At 46.3% G+C, this 22,578-nt stretch overlaps 1 protein-coding gene across 5 annotated transcripts in view; it reads right to left on the bottom strand.

The window, feature by feature from the left end:
- The window catches only part of PSTPIP2 (proline-serine-threonine phosphatase interacting protein 2), a 79,381-nt gene that overhangs the window by 29,801 nt on the left and 27,002 nt on the right, over positions 1-22,578 (bottom strand). Inside the window, exons 1-4 of one of the 5 annotated variants that reach the window (XM_051851259.2) lie at positions 20,501-20,919; positions 17,495-17,595; positions 9,668-9,745; positions 4,558-4,592 (exon numbers count right to left, since the gene is read on the bottom strand). In XM_051851259.2, the coding sequence (XP_051707219.1) occupies positions 4,558-4,592; positions 9,668-9,745; positions 17,495-17,595; positions 20,501-20,740 (454 nt within the window). In that variant the 5' untranslated portion in view covers positions 20,741-20,919. Of the gene's footprint in view, positions 1-4,557; positions 4,593-9,663; positions 9,746-17,494; positions 17,596-20,500; positions 20,920-22,578 lie in introns of those variants that run through there. The other 4 variants (XM_051851260.2, XM_017344148.3, XM_017344146.3 and 1 more) reach the window with 4 other exon arrangements.

Below are 22,578 nucleotides of genomic sequence, written 5' to 3'. Positions count from 1 at the left end.
GAAAAATCAGCAGAAGACGGCAAAAGTCTGTGGGCCCCTGCCACCCAGGTGGGAGACCTAGGGGAAACTCCTGGCTCCTGGTTTCTTCCTGACTAAGCCCTGGCCATTGCAGCCATCTGGAGAGTGAACCAGCAGATGGAAGGAAGATCTCTCTCTCCATCTCTCCCTGTCTTCCTGAAAGTCTGACTTTCAAATAAATAAATAAATAAACCTTTTTTAAAAAATAAGTCCACGCATTGTCAACACCGACACAATTACTTTCCCTGAATATTTTTGACTCACAGATTGGATGTAGAACATGTGGATGTGGGGGAGTCTGCTGTGTGTGCACAGTACAGGGGCAACTGTTAGAGCCTGTATCACCATCCCTGGCCACCAGGATTTACTGAATCCCTCCATGTGCTCAGCATTGGCCTGGTCAAGAAAACCAAGGCAAGAAAATGTATAGCTTGGGGCCGGTGCCGCGGCTCACTAGGCTAATCCTCTGCCTTGCAGCGCCGGCACACCGGGTTCTAGTCCCAGTCGGGGCACCAGGGTTCTGTCCCGGTTCCTCCTCTTCCAGTCCAGCTCTCTGCTGTGGCCCGGGAGGGCAGTGGAGGATAGCCCAAGTACTTGGGCCCTGCATCTGCATGGGAGACCAGGAGGAAGCACCTGGCTCCTGGCTTCGGATCGGTGCAGCGCACCAGCTGTGGTGGCCATTTGGGGGGTGAACCAACGGAAGGAAGACCTTTCTCTCTGTCTCTCTGTCTCTCTTTCTCACTGTCTAACTCTGCCTGTCAAAAAAAAAAAAAAAAAAAAGAAAAGAAAATGTATAGCTTGACCTCCTGTTTTACCTGTTAGTAATCCAGTAAATGCTCAGGCCCGGGGAGAAAACCCAAGGTTCCTGCTCATGCAGCTTCCCCCTAGGAGACATTACTAAAACAACTACTAAATCCATCAAATTGGATTCTTCATTCTCTTAAGATGCCCTCCAAAATTCTTTTCTTTTCTAAAATCTCATGATCTTAAACATTTATAAGAAAGGTTATACATCAAACTTTTGGCTATTGATAGTTATCTCAAAGTAAATAGATCATTGATGATTTTTGTCCCTCATTTTCTAAGATCTTTACAATAACCATAGCTTGCCTTTGTAATAGAAAAAAAATAGACTCTTTATTTTACTTGTTCTAAGAAACCAAGTTGAAGTATGGCATTAAAGCTAGAAAAGATTGACAAAGCTGATCTAAGAAAAAATGTTAAACTTTTTTTTGTGTGTGTCAAAATAACCCTGCAAAAGGCTAGAAAATACATGACAAATGGAAAAATACTTGCAATTTACGTAACAAGGAGCAAATGACTTTATTAAAACAGCTTTCACAAAGCAAAAGAAGCAGACATATTTCAGTATTTAACAAATCAGTTAACATAAAATTCAAAAAGCATGGCTAAATAGCCAATAAACCTTTATTCAGCCTTAACACAAATTAAAGAAAAAAAAACTTAAAAACTCAAACTTTGCAGTTTGGTAAAATTTTTAAAGCGTGAAAATTCTTGATATTAGTAGCATGGGGGAAACAGCACTGCTGGGCTGGGGGTGGTCAGAGGAGGAAACAGCACAACCCTTCCAGGAGGAGAAAATCTGGCATTTTGTGAAATTGAACATTTTAGACATAAAAGAATAAGACAGAGCTATCTAACTAAAATGGAAAGCTGTCTGATACATTGTTAAGTAAAAAAGCAAATTATAGAGAAATAGGCATAGTGGGGTCTTGCAAGAATTCACTCAAGTCTTTTTTTTTTTTTTTTTTTTTTTTTTGAGAGAGAGAGACAGAGAGAAAGGTCTTCCTTTTGCCATTGGTTCACCTCCAATGGCCGCCGCAGCCAGCGCGCTGTAGCCAGCGCACCACGCTGACCCGATGGCAGGAGCCAGGTACTTATCCTGGTCTCCCATGGGGTGCAGGGCCCAAGTACTTGGGCCATCCTCCACTGCACTCCCTGGCCACAGCAGAGAGCTGGCCTGGAAGAGGAGCAACCGGGACAGAACCCCAGTGCCCCGACTGGGACTAGAACCCGGTGTGCCGGCGCCACAAGGCAGAGGATTAGCCTAGTGAGCCGCGGCGCCGGCCCACTAGAGTCTTTTGATGTGTGTGTATGCAATTATAAGAAAGAATTATAAATGCTTAGAAAAAAGTCAGAACGGACATATGATTGCTTCATTTAAAAACATATGCTCTGGGGGCCGGCGCTGTGGCACAGTAAGTTAATCCTCTGCCTGTGGTGCCAGCATCCCATATGGGTGCCATTTCTAGTCCCGGCTGTTCCACTTCCAGTCCAGCTGTCTGCTATGAGCTGAGAAAGCAGTAGAAGATGGCCTAAGTCCCTGGGCCCCTGCACCCACGTGGGAGACCAGGAAGAAGCTCCTGGCTCCTGGCTTCATATTGGTGCAGCTCCTGCCATTGTGGTCAATTGGGGGAGTGAACCAGTGGATAGACTCCTCTCTCTCCTCTCTCTCTACCTCTCTCTCTACCTCTCTCTCTACCTCTACCTCTACCTCTACCTCTACCTCTCTGAAACTCTGACTTTCAAATAAACAAATCTTAAAAAAAAAAAAGACCATAATTCAGAAATAAAACTTGAGAAGAAAGACTGTTGAGGGCACCAAGACTTGTATCTTCCACGTGACCTCCAAACAAGAGGCCAAGTCAATAATCAGCCACCCAAGAGCAGCAAAGATGACCACAACAGGAAGGAGAGTGATGTAGGGAAGCAGAACTTTGCCTCTGCAGAGCTGAGCCCCGACCATTTTGACCTTGGTGTTTCTGAAGGCTTTCCGTTTCCTTTCTCTTTTTTTCAACCCTTGAATTTTTAAAAACATTTTATCTATTATGTTTGTTTTTTATTTGAAAGGCAGAGAGACAAGGAAAGACCTTTCATCATCTGGTTCACTCCCCCCAAACATCTGCAACAGCCAGGACTGGGCCAGACCAAAACCAGGAGCCTGAAAACTCAATCTGCATCTCCCACGTGAGTGGCAGAGAACCAAGTATTTGAGCCATCACCTGCCACCTTCCAGGGTGCACATTAGCAGGGAGCTGGAATTGGAAGTGGAGCCAGGACTGGGACCCAGGTGGTCCAATATGGGATGCAGGCATCCCAAGCAGCAACTTAGCACTACCCCAAACACCCTCTCTTTCTTCTCTGAATCAAACCTTACTACTCTCAAGAAGCGTGATAAAATTAAAACACCCATTCAAAATTAAAAAGTACACCAAAACACACAAGAACCTCCTCCCATTGGAGTTTCTTCTCAAAGGGCTGAAGAAGGATGCAGAGGGAGCCCCATTATTTTAGGATAAGTATCCTGGCCTTCAGAGAAGAGAAAAATGAATAAGAATTCTTAAGGAAACAGTAGGATGTGGTTCTAAGAAAAAAGATCTCAAACTGCCTTAGGTAATCGGCCTGAAGATTATGAATTCCTTGCAAACTTCTTGTACTTAAGGTGCCTTAGAAACATCCAAGAAGAACCATGAGGTAGATACCAGGATGTAAGCTTGGTGCTCCAAGTGCTCTGCACTGAAGATACACATCCGCACGTCCTCTGAGTAAGGGCAGTAGCTGATGCCAGGGACAAGCATAAGGGCTGGGGCTGTGTCCTGAGGACCTGCCACACCAAGGAGCTCGACAGAAAGGGACAAAGAAAGCGACAGCAGAGCAGCCAGAGAAGCAGGAAGACGCCAAGGGCGTCAGAAAGGGTGAGAGCGTCAAGAAGGAAGGAGCGCTCACAGCGCCCAATAGTCAAGGCAGACGAGGCCCGAGAGTACTCACGGGACCCAATGGCACAGAGGTCATCGGTGTCCTAGGAGAAAGCGGTTGCAAGTGAGTGGGATAGCCACAAGCCAGAGCAGGAGGGGAGAAAACCAAGAGTGTTTCCTTTGATGCTTGTTGTAACTAGGATTTCTCCTGGACAAAAATGTCTGGCACTTTGGGAGAGATGGCAAGACCCTCACTACACTGTCCCTGTGTCTGAAGCCCTGCACTGGGAGATGGCTCTGGGAGGAGGAAACCAGTGCTGGCCTAAGAACATACAAAGGGTGAGGCTGGTAGCAAGCCTGGCTGAGGTAGGTGGACTGGGGTTGGCCGTTCGAGTGACTAGGTCTGAGTTAGAACTAAACAGTACAGACAATTCTTGGAGATGGTCATTCTCACCACGGTTCCTGGATCGATGGCAGCATCACTTGGGAACTTGCAAGGCATGGGAAATCTCAGCCACGCCCCCACCTGACTTCCTAATCAGCAACTCAGGGCCTGGGTCCAGGAGTCTGTGTTAACAACAGGCTCTCCAGTGATTGGGTGCTCACCCCCGCATGAGATGCGCTGCTCTACATCACACGCACATCGCGATGTGCAGTAGAGGGTTCTCCAGCTCATTTCAACCCTGAGAGTGTTTCTCACCTTAGGAGTTGCTCTAACTTTCTTTCACCCATTATGAAATTGCTGTTCCAATTAAAATGCACTTTGGAGGACAGACATAAAGCTTGCCAAGAGTAACAAATACTTAAAAAAAAAATCACTTACGCTGCTTGAAGACTTCCAGGGCCCGCTTCAGGGTGCTAAAACACAAGCACAGATTTGATTTCAGCTCTGGAAATTGCACAATTTTACTATAATGCCTTTGCATGCTTTTCTCCATCTGCATCTTATCTTAAACAGAGAAAACTGTGAAGTAATCACAAAACTATTAAAACTATGGGAAGACTAGGACTTCTTCAGGGGAGTTTCCTCGATTCCAGGCAATTCTAAGCAACTGTTCACTGCGCACTGGGGTAGGCCAAAGCGCCACCACTCTTTGTGCTTCCTTTTCCCCATGATAACACATGTAATAGTTATGGGCCTTTATCATAAGGATATCAGTCATTCTTTAAAGTACAGCAACCAGAGGCCAGCGCTATGGCGCAGTGGGTTAACGCCCTGGCCTGAAGCGCCGGCATCCTATATGGGCGCCAGTTCAAGACCCGGCTGCTCCACTTCCCATCCAGCTCTCTGCTATGGCCTGGGAAAGCAGAGGAAGATGGCCTAAGTCCTTGGGCCCCTGCACCCACGTGGGAGACCTGGAAGAAGCTCCTGGTTCCTGGCTTTGGATTTGCACAGCTCTGGCCGTTGCGGCCAGCTGGAGAGTGAACCATCAGATAGAAGACCTCTTTCTCTCTCTCTCTCTGCCTCTCCTCTCTCTCTCTGTGTAACTCTGATTTTCAAATAAATAAATAAATCTTTTAAAATTATATGGTTTTATTATCCAACAGTTTGGGTCCATCTTATTTTTTTAAATCCCTAAAATTAATACCATTTCTTTATGTAAACATTATATACACCCAGATTTGCCATATTCTTTGCTCACTATTCTTTCTTGCACTATAAACATTTTGGCCTATATTGTTTTCTTTCTTCCTTGAAGTATACCCTTTAGATATTTCTTGGCTGAAGTCCTGCTCGTAGTTAACTCTCTATTTTTGTTTGCCTAAAAATATCTTTATTTTTTCTTCTTTCCTGAAAAAAATTTCTCTGGTTATGTAATTCCAAGTTGATAGTTACTTCCTCTATGTGATTTGAAGATATAATTCCACAATCCCTCTGGTTTCATTGTTGCTGTTGAAAACCCAGCTGTCACTGTAATAAACATTCCTTGTCATTCTTTCTGGATTCCTTTAGGGCTTTTTCATTATCCTGGATCCTACATGGCTTGACTATTCTTATGTAGTTGGGAATTTCTAATTTATCAATCTTGGAATTTGTTTTGCCTCCTAAACCTAAGTATTTATGGCTCCCATCAATTCTATAAAATCCTCGACCTCTGTTGCTCCCTAAATTCCTTCACATTCTCCGTATTATCTCTCATGATCAGATGTGCATTAGATCTCTCATTCTATTCTCCATGTCTCTTAATTTTTCTTTATTCTGAATCTCTATTCTTTTTCTCTGATGAATTCTGAGTGATTTCCTTTTTTATAACCTTTTTTAAGTCAACAAATTAAAATGATGCATGTTTATTGTGTAAAATGTTTTAAAATAGGCAATAGTGTAAAATGGCTTGACAGAGCAGATTAACTTATGTATTACCTTGCTTATCATTTTTTATAGTCAGACCACTTAAAATCTCTCTCAGCACGTTTCAAGAATCCAATATACCGGGGCTGGTGCTGTGGTGTAGCAGGTAAAGCTTCCACCTGCAGTGCCCACACCCCATAAGGGCGCCAGTTTGATTCCTGCTCTACTTCCAATCCAGCTCTCTGCTATGGCCTGAGAAAGCAGTAGAAGATGGCCCAAATCCTTGGGCCCCTGCACCCTCGTGGGAGACCTGGAAGAAGCTCCTGGCTCCTGGCTTCAAATCAGCCTAGCTCCAGCCATTGCAGCCATCTGGGGAGTGAACAAGCAGATGGAAGACCTATCTCTCTCTCTCTCTCTCTCTCCTTCTGTCTTTCTCTCTCCCCCTCTGCCTCTCTGTGACTCTGCCTTTCAAATAAACAAATTGAGTCTTTAAAAAAAAGGAATCTAATATATTGTTATCAACTGTAGCAACCATGTTGCACTCATACTCAGAACTTGAACTTGTTCGTCCTAAATGAAATTTTCTAAGCATTGACTAACTTCTCCTTCATGCCAGCCCCTAGTGATTTCTTCATTTCTGTTTTTCTAATTCCCTAATTATGTTCCATATGTTGCTTAATGCATGTACTGACTTTTTAATTTAACTATGCTATATTTCTTTGTATAAGTTCTGGTTCTTCTTCAAAATTCTTGGCACTTCCAAAAGTCACTGTCTCATGCTTTAACTTCACTTTTATTTTCGTGAATCATATTACATATACTTGCTTTTTGAACCTGTTAATTCTAGTATCAAAAATCTTTGCATGTCTTTTTCTGCTATTATTACTTCTACTAACTCTTATTGCGGTAACGTGTGTGTGTGTGTGTGTGTGTGTGTGTGTGTCTGTGCATTACAAGTTCACTGTGTTTCTGTAGAAAGGATCTGTGTTCACAGCTGCCACATAAGTAGAGACCTTACCTCCCAGGCCACTTTAAAGTTTTCACTTAGGATTGGTCGGACCACTACATTGCAATTTGGCAATTTGGAGTTCCAGTCTGCAGGCAGTCTGGCTTGTGATTACAGATGCCTTCCCATTCATCCACAGTCACCTAAATAGCCTCTCACATCAGCCTTGGAAACGCAGTTCCAGTTCTCAAACCCTGTGGCTTTTTCCTGTCGGAGGCATGCACTTAGAAGAAAACTGCCTGGCTTTACCAAGGAGCACAAGGGAACGGTGTTGGATTTGCTCTGTGTTGTAAGTCAAATGTCAAATGTGTAAGAATATAAGAAATACCATTTCTGAGCAGATTGATCCAGCTAAATATCATCCCCAAGATGTGGTGGAGAGAGTATGACTATGGAAAATCACATCACCACAAGAGTTTTTGAATAGATTTCCAAATATACTTAATTTTTAAATCAACTGACCCACTAATCTTTCATAAAATGGTCTAAACACTTTTTGAACAACAGTAAAACTTATCTAAGTTAAGTCAGTTTTGCTCTTTGGATATACAAATATCTTACATTAAAAAAAAAAACAACAAAAAGAGGAAAAAGACAACAATCCTTAAAATCTAAAACTAACTTCAGAAAATATATTATTAGTAGAAATACTGATATTGTTTTTGAAGCACTTTAATATGTATTGTCATATAAAGCAACTAATTATGATAATATTGTCAGATTTTCAGTATAAGAGTAAAGAAATAAGAACATAAAATTAAGGTTAGGTAGAATCCTATGCAGTTAAATTATCAATATGAACTCACACTTTTAAAATCTGACCCCTGAAAGGACCTAGAAACATTGACACCTCCATGACAATAACCAACACTGGAACGGAGTTTAGTCCTGAAATACAATTAATCACTGAAACAGATATTACTTGGAGAAATAGCTGATTCCAGGTCTACATGTAAAGCATTTAACTTGTTAATAACTGAAAACCTAGGTGACAGAGAAATAATCACAACATCCACGTGACTAAGTGAAGAACGGTAAAATCCTGGGGACGGGTGTGTAGCTGTGCATTATGCTTGTCTTTTCACTTTTATGTGTGTTTTTTAAATTGGCACTTAAGGGGCCAGCGCTGTGGCCTAGCAGGTAAAAGCCGCTGCCTGCAGCGCCGACATCTCATATGGGCGCTGGTTCGAGACCCAGCTGCTCCACTTCCAATCCAGCTCTCTGCTATGGCCTGGGAAAGCAGTGGGGGATGGCCCAGGTCCTTGAGCCCCTGCACCCACATGGGAGACCTAGAAGAAGTTCCTGTCTCCAGCTTCAGATGGGTATAGCTTCAGCCATTTCAGCCATCTGGGGAGTGAACCAACAGATGCAAGACACCTCTCTCTCTCTCTCTTTCTATCTTTCTGCCTCTGCCTCTCTGTAACTCTGCCTTTCAAATAAATAAATAAATATTTTTTAAAATAGCACTTAAAACCATAAAAATAAAGTACAATTTATCAATGAATAAAAAAAAAAACCTCTCCTTGTACTAATGTCATACATCTGAGAGTGTAACAAGTTTTTTTTAGGCTTACGAAACCATTAATATTTGACATATCTCTCAATATCTTCCTCCTTCTCAATAGTCCAATTCTGGGATGAGTGTGCGTGTGTGCATGTGTGTGTGTGTTGTCATGCATGTGTGCATGGATGTGTGTGTGTGTTTAGGTTCACACTTCCATCTTCCTTCCTTCCTTCCTTCCTTCCTTCCTTCCTTCCTTATAGAAAGCAATGTGTGTGTTTTACAAGCACAAAAAGAGGAAGGGCAATGTCCCGTCCACCCTCATCAGGACCCCTGAGGCGGAGGGGACACAGACCCCCAGTGCGTCCCTGCAGGTATATGCAGCACAGCCAGAGCAGTGACCAAGTATGTCATGTGATCACACCTGCAGAGAGAGGCCTGACCTATTCTCTTAAGCCTCCCTCAACAAGCTTATGTTGGGGAAGAAATCTAGAGATTTCCATGTGAGTAGGACCAGCTACATAATCTGTGAGGCACACCACAAAACGGAAATGTGGGATCCACTGTTTATAAATTATTAAGACTCTCTGAATGGTGACCACAGAGCATTAGACCAATTACAAAGCCCTTCTGAGTGTAGGTTCCTGTATAATGGCCATGAAGCCAGCCCTATATATATGAGGGAGTGTGGTGCTAAAGCAGGCATTGTGCCCAGCTCATCTCTGTATCCTCAGAGTAGTCAATGAATGACTGAAGAATAAATCATTATGGCAATTTAGGTGCTGAGAACTACAAAATGGTGCAAAGACACTCTCATAAGTATCACAAACCATAAACATATACATGCATAATCTCACATATTTTCTAATTATTTTATTTAAAATATTATTTTAAAATATATAATGATAAGTCCTTTTATTAAATTTCCAGTATAAAATTATATATAATACAATCCTACCGATGAAAACAAATACCCATAAAAAGACTTCGAGGACAATTTTAAAAAATCTTAATGATGGTTTGTGCCTGCATTGTCCCTTCCAGCCTTTCTCCTGCTAGTCTCAATCTTTCTCCACTGTGAACACACTTGAACCTACTGGTAACTCTGCAGAAGCAGAAAGAAACACGGTACCTACTGGATCTCAGACTGGCCACACGGCTTCTTCCTGGAGAGGTTGAGCAGGTCTTTGCCATACTTCTCCTCGATCGCTGCCCTGGGGGACAGAAGAGAAAGTCATGGGGATGTCTTAGAGCTGACTCTTAGCCACGGAATGCATATTGCACACCACTGCCCTTGAAGGCAAAACTGCATCTTTGTCAGTACAAGCTTGGATACAGCACCATTCTCTAAAACGCAAAACTCTATGGAACTGGGACCAGAAACTCTATGGAACAGGGACTAGAAAGACCAGTGGCCTTCCTCCCCAATGTGGTCTTCTCTAGCTAGAAGTCCCTAGCATGGATACCACAGCAAAACTGAGCATTTTTAAACAGTGAATTAAGAGTTATTTCTATTAAAAACTGTACCCCAGAGGTCCCCATTTCTTCCATCCTCTCGAAGAGGGCCCTCTTACCACTGCTACAGTTCCTCATTCACAGTCAACTCAAATATACAATTCAACGATAGCAGAGAAGGGGGATGTCAGTGTAGGCCGTCTGTAGTTGGCATGTCTTCACTTCTGTGAAGCAGTTATTCTTAACTCCTTCTGGGGCCAATCTTGTGTCACAGTGGGTTAAGCTGCTGTCTGTGCTCCTGGCATGCCCAGGAAAGCAACCCAGGATGGCCCAAGTGTCTGGGACTCTGCCACCCATGCGGGAGACCCAGACAGAGTTGAACCCCGAAAGTCCCCCTTCATGCTCTCCTCCCACCCCACCTCTCTGCAGGTAGCCACAGCATGAGCTGAATCTTCCCAGGTGTTTTTCTTCGCATTTCCACACCTGTACTCATATTATTGCACTAATCACTTATACATACCTTTAGATTTTTTTTTTTTTTTTTTTTTTTTTTTTTGGACAGGCAGAGTGGATAGTGAGAGAGAGAGACAAAGGTCTTCCTTTTTTGCCGTTGGTTCACCCTCCAATGGCCACCACGGCTGGCACGCTGCGGCTGGCACACCCCGCTGATCCGAAGGCAGGAGCCAGGTACTTCTCCTGGGCCCCATGGGGTGCAGGGCCCAAGCACTTGGGCCATCCTCCACTGCCTTCCCAGGCTGCAGCAGAGAGCTGGCCTGGAAGAGGGACAACCGGGAAAGAATCCGGCGCCCCGACCGGGATTAGAACCTGGTGTGCCGGTGCCGCTAGGTGGAGAATTAGCCTAGTGAGCCACGGCGCCGGCACCTTTAGATGTTTTTACAATCGAGACCATTGTATTATTTGCTGGTCTTCTTTTCACCTGATAGGGTGGCATCTGGCACTTTCCTTATCAGTACACACAAGTCCATCATGTTCATAACATAGTAGTACAGAATTCTCACCTCATTTATTTCCAGGTTTTCCCCTCCACCAGAAGAAAAGCTAAACGAACACTTTCGGCATGCCTCTGAGTGCTTGTCTAAGAGTTCAGAGAAAGTGGAATTACTGTATCAGAGGCAAGTGCATTTTAAGTTTTGAAAAGTCATGCCAAGTTGCCCTCTGAACAAAACTTTCTCAAAATGCACTTCCACCAAAAGTATATAAGAGCTCCCATTCCCAGGAGCCCTCACCCACAAAATAGATATTACTCCTTTTTTTTATGCTACCAGTCTGGGGAAGGCGTAAGAAAGAGCTCTCATTTCACTTTGCATTTCCAAGATTGCTACTGTGATTGTACATTATTTTATACATTTATTGGGCTTTTCTTAATTCTTCTACTGTAAGTTATGTGCAATTTTTTAACTGAAGATTCTGCTTTTTTTCCTATTATTTAGTAGAAGTTCTTTTTTCTTTAAGATTGATTTATTTATTTGAAAGGCATACTGAGAGGGAGAGGGAGAGGGAAAGGCAGAGAGAATGATCCTTTCAAATGACCTCAACAGCTGGAGCTGGACAGACTGAAGCCGGGAGCCAGGAGCCAGGAGCTTCTTCTGGGTCCCCCACATGAGTGCAGGGACCCAAGCACTTGGGCCATCCTCCACTGCCTTCCCAGGTACATTAGCAGGGAGCTGGGTCAAAAGTAGAGCAGTCAGGCCCCAAATTGGTGCCCAAATTACCAGTACTGCAGGCAGCGGCTTTACCTATGCCATAGCTTCAGCCCAGAAGTTCTTTTTAAAAAAAAGAGTTATTTTATTTATTTGAAAGGCTGAGTGACAGAGAGGGAGAGACAGAGAGAGAAAGAGATTTTTCCATCTGCTGGTTCATACCCCAAATGACCAAAACAGGCAGGGCTAGGCCAGGCTGAAGCCAGGAGCCTGGAATTGCATCCTGGTCTCCCACATGGGTAGCAGAGGCCCTGGTACTTGGACCTTCTTCTATCGACTTCCCAGGTGCATTAGCAGGAAGCTGGCTTGGAAGCAGGGTAGCCAGAACTCAAACTCAAATTCATGGGATGCAGGTGTGGCATGGGTGGCTTAACTTACTGCACCATGATGCTGGTCCCTCCAAGTTCTTTAGGTACTCTGAATATATTATTTAGTCTTACACATGTTACAAAGTCTCTCACAGTCGTTCATTTGCCTTTTTCAAATAATGACTTTATTTTATTAAAATAATACACATTCATTATGTATAAAAATAACAAACAAAAAGAACAGAGAGGGAAGTAGCAAAGCATCCAAATTCCACCAACAAATTAGTACAAACATTTGGTGATGATTGTAATGGACATTTATTTTTTAAATTATTTATTTATTTATCTATCTATCTACCTGAGAAGTATAAAGACTGTGATAGAGACAGACAGATCTCCTAATCACTGATTCATTCCCCATAAACCCAAAACAGCTGCGGCTGGGCCAGGTGGAAGCCAGGAGTCAGGAACTCAGCCAGGTCTCCCATGTGGGTGGCAGGGATCCAACTACCTGAACCACTATGTGCTACCTCCTTTGAAATGCATTAGAGCAAGACGCTGGAATTGTAAGCAAAGCCACAACTCCAGCCCAGGCAGTACCATATGGGATGTGGCTGTCCCAATCGCATCCAATGACTAGGACAAATGCCTGTCCCTGGGATAGATAGTTCTTTATGCAGGTATGCAGATAGGATGGATAAAAAGATACAACCAATAACTTTAAAAGAATTAGACCATAAAACCACATGCTTTTTGAAAATGGAGAATTAAACCTGATTTTATTTGACTTTCCCAGAAAACAAGGAAGCTAAAGGGGGCTTGCGCTGTGGTGTAGTGGGCAAAGCCACTGCCTGTAGCACCGGCATCCCTTATGGGTGCTGGTTCAAAATCCAACTGCTCCACTTCCGATCCAACTCTCTGCTCTGGCCTGGGAAAGCAGTAGAGAATGGCCCAAGTCCTTGAGCCCCTGCACCTGCGTGGGAGACCCAGAAGAAGCTCCTGGTTCCTGGCTTCGGATTGGCATAGCTCCAGCCATTGTGACTATCTGGGGAATGAACCAGCGGATGGAAGATCTCTCTCTGTCTCTCCTTTCTCTGCATAATTCTGACTTTCAAGTAAATAAATAAATCTTTAAAAAAAAAAAGAAATAAAGAAAAAGAAAGCTAAAGAAAATCTGAAGGGATCAGTGCATTTTACATTTTTTTCTTTTCCATAGGACAAATTGTTTCCTAAAAGAGTCTCCTGACATTAAAAAAATAAAAAATAATAATAATAAAAGAGATGCTTATGAAGGGTGAGTGTTTGGTGCATACCGGAGGGCCTGGGTTCAACTCTCTGCTCCTTCTGAACCAGTTTCCTGCTGATGCACACTCTGGGAGGCAGCAGGAGATAGATAGCTCAAGTACTTGGGTCCCTACCACCCATTAGAAGACCTGGATGGAGTTCTGGACTCCTGGCTTTGACCTGGCCCAGCAGGCATTTGGGATGTGAACCAGACCTCTGTCTGCCTCTTTGTCTCTGTCTCTCTGCCTTTCAAAGAAATTTAAAAATTTACATGTATGAAAATAATTAGTGGCCTGTGCTGTGGTGCAGCAGGTAAAGCCACTGCCTGCAGTGCCAGCATCCCATATGGGCGCTGGTTCAAGGCCCAGTTGCTCCACTTCCGATCCAGCTCTCAGCTGTTGCTTGGGAAAGCAGTGGAAGATGGCCCAAGTCCTTGGGCCCCTTATCCATGTGGGAAACCCAGAGGAAGCTCCTGACTCCCGGCTCCTGGCTTCAGATCAATGCAGCTTTGGCCATTGTGGCCATCTGGGGAGTGAACCAGCAGATGGAAGATCTCTCTCTCTCTCTCCTTCCCTCCTTCCCTCCCTCTGCCTCTCTGTAACTCTGTCTTTCAAATAAATAAATAAATCTTGAAAAAAAAGAGAAGAACAAATTAAGAGGATGCAGACACTAAAAGTTCTTTCCCCGTCCTTCCTTGGCAAGGTGCACTTTTGCGTGGCTGTGTGTCACTTGGCTCCATCATGCTGCTGGCCCTGTGGGCAGCCCTGTCTATTTGCTCTGGAGCCATGCAAGTGAGTGCTCCTTTGTGTCTTTCTGATTCTGTTAACATGCTCAGAACTACAGATTGAGCAAGAATCCTGTTCAGTTATGTAGAGATTTCTAGCAGACACAATGGCGTGCTCTTTGGAAAAAGGAAGGCACTTTCACAGAAGTGAAACTACGCCGTCATCCTCCTGAAGGCAGGAGAAGAAGGAAGGAGATCGAGAGGGCATTCGCACTGCTGGGGAGCAGTGGGTGCGAGGGCCACAGCCAATGAAGAAATCGCTGGGACTAGGGCTTCCCAGAAATCACCCTTGAATACGGGGAGTGTTTACCTAGGCCATCCTCCCGCCACCCATTCAAATTTCCCCTCTCATGTGCTCATCAGTGTGTCATTCACTGGACATCTGTGATCTGCCAGGCATCATATTCAGTGCTAAGAACACAGAGATGACCGTGATATGAGAGCTGCCCGGTGGAGCTCAGAATCTGGGAAGGGAGACAGATGGAAACCAGGCCTTCAGCTTCCTGCCATGTACCAGGGCCACAGCAAATGGACAGAACAGGCTGGGAAACATGGACGGGGCACCACTCCTCTGAGTGCTCAGCTGGTCACACTTCCCTCACCAACCCCTCCTTGAAAAGGCCTGGTCCCTTTGACCTCTCCCCTAGACTAGGAATAATCTCCAAGCCATTTCCCCTTCAACAACCCTGTCAAATATCACCAGATATGGCCCTTTCCACCAGGCCCGAGAGCAGCCTTAGGATGGTCCTAAGTCCAGGGCCCGGGCAGCCCTCAAATCAGAACCAGCACAGAAGACGAAATGCTTTCACTATAGCTCCTGCTGTCTTGCTCATTTTTACTGTATGTGCCAATCAAATCTTCAAATGAATGATACTTTCCTTGTTTGTTGGAGCAGAGGGAATCTTTTTTTTTTTTTTTTTTTTTTGACAGGCAGAGTGGACAGTGAGAGAGAGAGTCAGAGAGAAAGGTCTTCCTTTGCCGTTGGTTCACCCTCCAATGGCCGCTGCGGCCGGCGCGCTGCGGCCGGCGCACCGCGCTGATCCGATGGCAGGAGCCAGGAGCCAGGTGCTTTTCCTGGTCTCCCATGGGGTGCAGGGCCCAAGCACCTGGGCCATCCTCCACTGCACTCCCTGGCCACAGCAGAGAGCTGGCCTGGAAGAGGAGCAACTGGGACAGAATCCGGCGCCCCAACCGGGACTAGAACCCGGTGTGCCGGCGCCGCTAGGCGAAGGATTAGCCTAGTGAGCCGTGGCGCAGGCCTTTTTTTTTTTTTTTTTTTTTTTTTAAAGACATTTATGGGGCTGGCACTGTGGCATAGAGAGTAAAGCCACCACCTGCAGTGCCATCATCCCATGTGAGCACTGCTTCGAGTCCTGGCTGCTCTATTTCCAATCCAGCTCTCTGCTATGGCCTAGGAAAGCAGTATAAGATGGCCCAAGTGCTTGGGCTCCTGCACCTACATGGGAGACCCAGAAGAAGCTCCTGGCTCCTGGCTTCAGATTTGCTCAGCTCCAGCTGTTGTGGCCATTTGGGGAGTGAACCACCAAATGGAAGACACCTTTCTCTCTCCCTCCGTCCCTCCCTCCCTCCCTCCCTCTGCCTCTCTGTAACTCTGTCTCTCAAATAAATAAATATCTCAACCCCTAATTTCTCAGAATAAGACCTTCTTTGGAAATAAGGTCCCTGCTATTGTAACTGAATTAAAATGAGTGTACTGGAGTGTTGGAGCTCTGAATCCAATGTAACTGATATCTTTATAAAAAGACAATGTGGGGGCTGGCGCCGTGGCTCACTAGGTTAATCTTCCACCTGTGCCGGCATCCCATATGGGTGCCAGGTTCTAGTCCCGGTTGCTCCTCTTCCACTCCAGCTCTCTGCTGTGGCCCGGGAGGGCAGTGGAGGATGGCCCAGGTTCTTGGGCCCTGCACCCGCGTGGGAGACCAGGAGGAAGCACCTGGCTCCTGGCTTCAGATCAACGTAGTTCCGGCCATGGCGGCCATTTGCAGGTGCAGGGGCCCAATGACCTGGGCCATCTTCTGCTGCTTTTCCAGATGATAGCAGAGAGCTGGCTCAGAAGTGGAGCAGCCAGGTCTCAAACTGGACCCAATATGGGATGCCAGCACTGCAGGCAGCAGCTTTACCAGCTATACCACAGCACCGGCCCCAGGCTTCTGGCTTTGAAGAATGAACCAGAAAATGAAAGCTTTCTCTCTCTCTCTCTTTCTCTCTCTCCCCTTCTCTGTAATTCTACGTTTCAAATAAATTAAAAATAAATTATAAAAGGAAGACAGGAAGCACATTTCCTCTAGAGCCTCAATGGGAACATGACCTGCTCACATCTTTCCTGCGGCTCTGTCACCCTCCTACCACTTGGGCCATGCTCATCCCCCCAGACATCCAGACATCCACCTGTCAAATGCACCTTCGCAGCGATTTCTGCCTCTGTGAAGCAATTACTCCCGTCCTCTGTTTGCCCTTGTCTCCCCCTCCATATGGTCTTTCACTGTTATTCATGCTGTACTTCTTGGTATATTTTGCTTACTCACTATATTTTGCTTGCTGTTTCATTCATAAATCTCTCTCAAACTGTTTTTTTTTTTTTTGACAGGCAGAGTGGACAGTGAGAGAGACAGACAGAGAGAGAAAGGTCTTCCTTTTTGCCATTGGTTCACCCTCCAATGGCCACCGCTGCAGCCGGCGCACTGCGCTGATCCGATGGCAGGAGCCAGGATCCAGGTGCTTTTTTTCCTGGTCTCCCATGGGGTGCAGGGCCCAAGCACCTGGGCCATCCTCCACTGCACTCCCTGGCCATAGCAGAGAGCTGGCCTGGAAGAGGGGCAACCGGGACAGAATCCGGCGCCCCAACCGGGACTAGAACCCGGTGTGCCGGCGCCGCAAGGTGGAGGATTAGCCTATTGAGCCACGGCGCCGGCTCTCAAACTGGTTTCTGAGAACTTCTGGACAGGGGCAGGCATTTGGCACAGCAGTTAAGATGTGATCAGGATGCCTGCATCCCATATCAGAGGCCTGGTTCAAGTCTCGGCTTCACTCCTGATTCTAGCTTCCTGCTAATGTGCACCCTGGGAAACAGCAGGTAGTGGCTCAAGTACTTGAGTACTTAGTACACCTGGTAGGCCTGGATTGAGTTTCTGAGTTCCTTCTGGCTTCAACCTTGCCCAGCTCAGCCCAGTCCATCGTGGGTATTTGGGGAGCAAACCAGAAGACAGGAGATCCCTCTCTACCTGCCCCTCTTTAAACTTTAAAACAGATACATCTTTTACTTCTTGAGTGTCATTCAATAACCCATAGCGGAGTCTACAGAAGCATTAAGCGCAAGCAAATATCAGTAACCATTCCTTGTTTTGCAGTGGCATCTTGGCCACCCTGTCCAGAGAGCAGAGAGCACCCTACCTTTCCTTCAAAAATTCTTCAAATTCTTTACAGTTCTTGCGGCCATTGTTCAGATGTTGGATGATGCTGTCGTAGCCGATGGTACTGAGGATGTCCCCACTCTGGTGGAAAAGACAACATGGCATCAGACCGCGAAGAGCACAGACGGCAGCCCCAAGGCCTGGGGGTAGACCGGGCAGCGAGGCAGGAGGTCAGCTAGGGGTTGTTGCTGTTTCACTGCACCTCCCAGACACATGCGACCATAAAGAGAAGAAGAACGCATGCAGCTGTGGAAGCAGCTGTAAAATGACAAAACCAAGGGTGCATACAACAGGAAGGAAGTAGCCAAGGAATGAGAGGCACCTGGATAAGGTTCCCAAAGAAACAGCTGCCATCTAAGCCTCGTGCAGCCACCTGTCCCCTCTGTGTACACCCCTCTGACTCGGCCAGGTAGGCCTCTCATTGCCCCCTGAGATGCAGGCTCAGCAATGCCTCTCTAAGGTAGCGTCTACCTTATCCCCTCCTGAATGTACATCCAGCCCCCCAAGGCCAAGGCGTCTGCCAGTCTCCTCAGAGCACCCATAATGCTCCAGTCTCTGGGTTCTCCAAGCACCCAGCATCTAAATTTGTTGCTTGGCGTCTCCTGCACAAATAGCCTTTCTGTCCCAACTCTACTGCAGGTGCCTATGATTTCATCCAAGCCTTGGGCCTCACCCGTATCTCCCAAAAGCTCTGTCTTCATATTACGCACACTCAAGGCCTGCAGTAAAATTCTGTAGAAGGAAGATGCCTATTGTGTCCCCAGCCAGATGTCCCAGAAGAGAACAAAGAAAAAGACTTGAGAGTGAGTAGGTGAATGAATGAATGAGCCAATGTCAAAGCTGGCTTGTAGACAGAAGCCCTGGTTCTTCCCAAAGATATTTGGCTTCCCTGATGCTCATTTGGGAAGGTTTGTTCCCTTTTCTTAATTTAGGGTGCAGATATTTCTTGGACGGAAAAACATAAACCAAAACATTAGCCTTAAAAAAGGCAGAGGGGGAGGGGGGCCGGCGCTGTGACATAGTGAGTAAAGCCACCACCTGCAGTGCTGGCAATCCCAGCTGCTCCACTTCCAGCGCAGCCCTCTGCTATGGCCTGGGAAAGCAGTAGAAGATGGCCCAAGTTCTTGGGCCCCTGCACCCACATGGGAGACTGGGAAGAAGCTCCTGGCTCCAGGCTTCAGATCAGCACAGCTCCAGCTGTTGCAGCCAATTGGGGAGTGAACCAGCAGACGGAAGATCTGTCTCTCTCTCTCTCTCTCTCTCTCTCTCTGCCTCTCCTTTTCTCTCTGTGTAACTCTTTCAAATAAATAAATCAGTCTTAAAAAAAAAAAAAAGTGCTGTTTCAGTTTCGTGGCTGGGCTACAGAGGCAATCAAGAAAAGAAATCCCCACAAGAAAACAAGGAGTGCCCAAAACCAAGGCGCTGGAGGACTTCACCTGTACATTCCTGCCCGTGCTGCTCAGGGAGCAGGAGTGGTAAGCTGTCAGGAATCAGAGCAGGAAAGAGGATGGCACACGCCATCCAACATGACATGGAGGAGGCACCACAGACCTGCCATCGGTAGTCAGCGTGGAAACTCATAACTCCATTGTCCTCAGCAAACGCAAGCGGCCCCTGCCACTCATCTGGAAGAGTCAGATGGAGTTCCTGGCTCCTGGCTTCCACCTGGCCCAGCCCTGGCTACTTCAGTCATTTAAAGAATGAACCAGCAAATGGAAGAGTGCTCGTTCTCTCTCTCCCTCTCTCTCTCTCTGACACTTTGTCTTTCAAATAAGTAAATACATCTTTAAAATAAAATTAAATGGCAAGCCAGAGACTAGAAGAAAGTAATTACAAAACCTACATCACAGGACTTATATCCAGAATGCATACATAACTCTAACAAATTAATAATGAAAAGACAAGCAACCCAGGAAAAACTGGGCAGAATAATTTGAACTTCACAGAAACGCCCTTTGTAAAAGAGATTCCTTTGAGCAAAAAGTTCCCCAACATCACAAGCATCAAAGAAGTTTCAATGAAAGTCACAGTGACACCCTGAAGCCTGCCAGAATGGCTAAACTCAGCAGTCAATCCTGAACAAAGCAAGGATGTGAACTCCCAGAACTGGCGTGTATGCTGCTGATGGAACAGTAAAATGGTGCAATCATTTTGAAAAATGGTTTGGCCATGTCTCAAATAGCTGAATACACACATTCCCTGTAACCCAAAGTTCTACCCCTAAGCGTTTACCCACATGAAATGAAAACACACATCCACAAAAAGACTCCTACAACAACAGTCGTGGGAGATTGACGCAGAGGAGTCAACTCCTGGGGACAACGTGAATGTCCAACAGACGAGCGGATAAACAACGCGTGGGTTACGTTCACGCAGTGGAGTACTACTCAACAACAAAAAGGAACAACCTGCTGAATCGGCAGGATGAATCTCAGGGGCATTATTCCAAGTGCAGGATGCTAGGCACCAAAGGGATTTACTGTGCTTCCACTTATGCGAAGTGCTAGGTCAGCCAAGACAAGTCTCCGGTAAAAGAAAGAAAAGTGCTGGTGTGGGAGGCAGAGCAGAAGGTGGAGGTGGAATGGGAAAGGCCGCGAGAGAACCTTCCAGGATGATGGAAAGGCACCGCCTAAGTGGCCCATATTCCGTAAACACCTCCATCTCTGTGGAGGTTTCCTGCAGCTTTCAAAACCCAGTGCTCTGGGTATTTCGTCTTACGGCATTACACTTTTTAAAAAAGGCAAAAATAATAATAATAATAAAGTTTAAGATTCAGCAGAATGACTGGTGGGGGTTGGGGGAGGTCCGGCACCAGGAGGAACAGGGGAAGCTAAGCCTTGACCATAAGTCTGGCCTTGGGGTCCTGGTGAGGCAAAGACTCAGAGAGGCAAAGGGGCCAGGTGGGGAGGAAAACACAAGGCAGCAGCCAGAGTGGGGGCTGTTACGTGGCCGTCAGAGAGCAGAGGCACGCAGCTGGGCAACCTACCTGAGACCCTGAATGAAAGGTTTGACAATGCTGGGATCCCAAAAAAACGGTAAATGGCTTTCGGGTTGTAGTCAATGGATTGCTACTTTTGCCACGAAGACACAAATTTTTAAGACCAAAAAAAAGAAAAAAGAAAAAAAAAACATAGCCAGAGCCAGCAGTGAGCACATGTGTGCCACATCGACCAGATGTGCAAGCCAAAGAATAATAAATCAGTGATGCAAACAAGCCAACAGACATTCAGGATGGGGGGGGTGGGGGCAGAGCAGGAGGTCTGCCCAGGCCGCGTGGCGGACGGTGACTTCTCTGGCCCGCAGCAACCCCAGCCCAGCTCGGGAGTGCGCAGGTCTGCTTGACTGCGGCATCTACACCCCACCCCGCCTTCCTGCGCACCCTGAGCAGCACGCGCTGCAGGGGCCTCTGACAACCTGCCCGCTGCTGCTTTTCCGTCTCTCCTCCCCATCACGTGGTGCCGAGGAGCCGCAAACAGCACCCGCAGCTCCAAAGCCGCCACCGGGGTAACAGGCGCTGCCCCCTGAGCAACCTCGCGTCTGGGCCTGCGCTGCGTCTCACGCCCGGCCTTATCGGGAGGGCTGCTGCCCACAAACGCACCAGACAGGGCTCCAAAGACCACCTGGCCGGAATCACCCAGGCACTCGTTAAACGCGCACAGCCCTCAGTCCCACCCTAGATCTGCTGATTGCGAACCAGCGGTGAGGCAGAGAAAACACCAGCCTTTTATAACCCTTTCCAATGGCTGGGTTGCAACTGAAGAACGGCTGTCCTAGGAAACACAAACACAAAAGAACAATCACGATCCCTGCCTAGAGGGACTTACAAGAGACACTAGAACACAGCAGAGCCCGGCGAGAGAATGCCTGTCAGGAAAAGTGCGGAGAAGACGCCCCCAAAGTTCGCATTTCATTTTAAAACCTACAGCTTTGAGTAAAACACACGAAGTGACCTGGGTCCCTCTCGCACGTCCAGAGAGCCCCCACCGGAATGGGGAGGAGGCCAGTTACTTTGCATTGCACACAGAGGCTATGTTTGTTTAACACCCGGGACTAGGGTTCCTAAGTGGGCTGTACTTTCTTTGTATGGAGGGACCCCAGGATGCCCCATGAACACAGTGAGGACAGAGCAATCTCCATGCTTCACAGGCAGAGAAAATGAGACCCTGGGAAGCAAAGTTTTCCCATCGCTGCCTCCAACCACCGTGAAAGGTTTTAACTGTCAACTAAGGAGAGTAGCCAAATCTCTGTTATTTATTAAGCGTTGTAGCAACAGACCTGGGATAAAGACCAAGGCGCTTGTTTTACTTCCTTTTCAACCTTGAGCTTTCTTTCCTACCTATTTACCGCCCAAAAGGTAAAATCAAATGGATCAGTCATTGCAAATATGGATTAATTATTGTTTAATTAATAAGCATATCTAATATACAATGAGTATTTGCTGTGTGCCGAAGACCACTGAGTATTTCAGGTGTAATATCTTGTTTCATCCTTACAATGTCACATTGTAGCATAGCAGGTAAAGCCACCACCTGCAATGCCGGCATCCCAAACGGACGCTGGTTCCTGTCCTGGCTGCTCCACTTCTGATCCACCTCCCTGCTAATGGCCTGGAAAAAGCAGCAGAAGATGGCTCAAGTGTTTGGGGCCCCTGCCACCCTTGTGAGAGACTTGGATGAAACTCCTGATTCCTGACTTCAGCCTGGGCCAGCCCTGGCCATCTTGGAGAGTGAACCAACAGATGGATAATTGATCTCTCTTCCTCTCTCTCGGTAATTCTGACTTTCAAATAATAAATCAATCTTTTCAAAAATCTGTATTATGAAATAGGCTATAGTCTGCATCCTTTATAAAAATGTTTTAATGAATTAATTAATTTAATTTGAAAGGCTGAGAAATCGTCTATCCACTGGGTCACTCTCCAAATGCCTGCAAGAGCTGAGCCAGGCAGAAGCTGGGATACTGGAACTCAATCCGGGTCTCCCATGTGGTGGCAGGGACCCATTTACTTGAGTCAACTCCTGCTGTCTCCTGGGGTGTGCATTAGCAGGAAGCTGGATGAGAAGC

Source organism: Oryctolagus cuniculus, chromosome 10 (genome assembly GCF_964237555.1).
Source record: "Oryctolagus cuniculus chromosome 10, mOryCun1.1, whole genome shotgun sequence".
Lineage (NCBI taxonomy): Eukaryota > Metazoa > Chordata > Mammalia > Lagomorpha > Leporidae > Oryctolagus > Oryctolagus cuniculus.
This window is presented reverse-complemented; position numbering and strand designations above follow the sequence as displayed.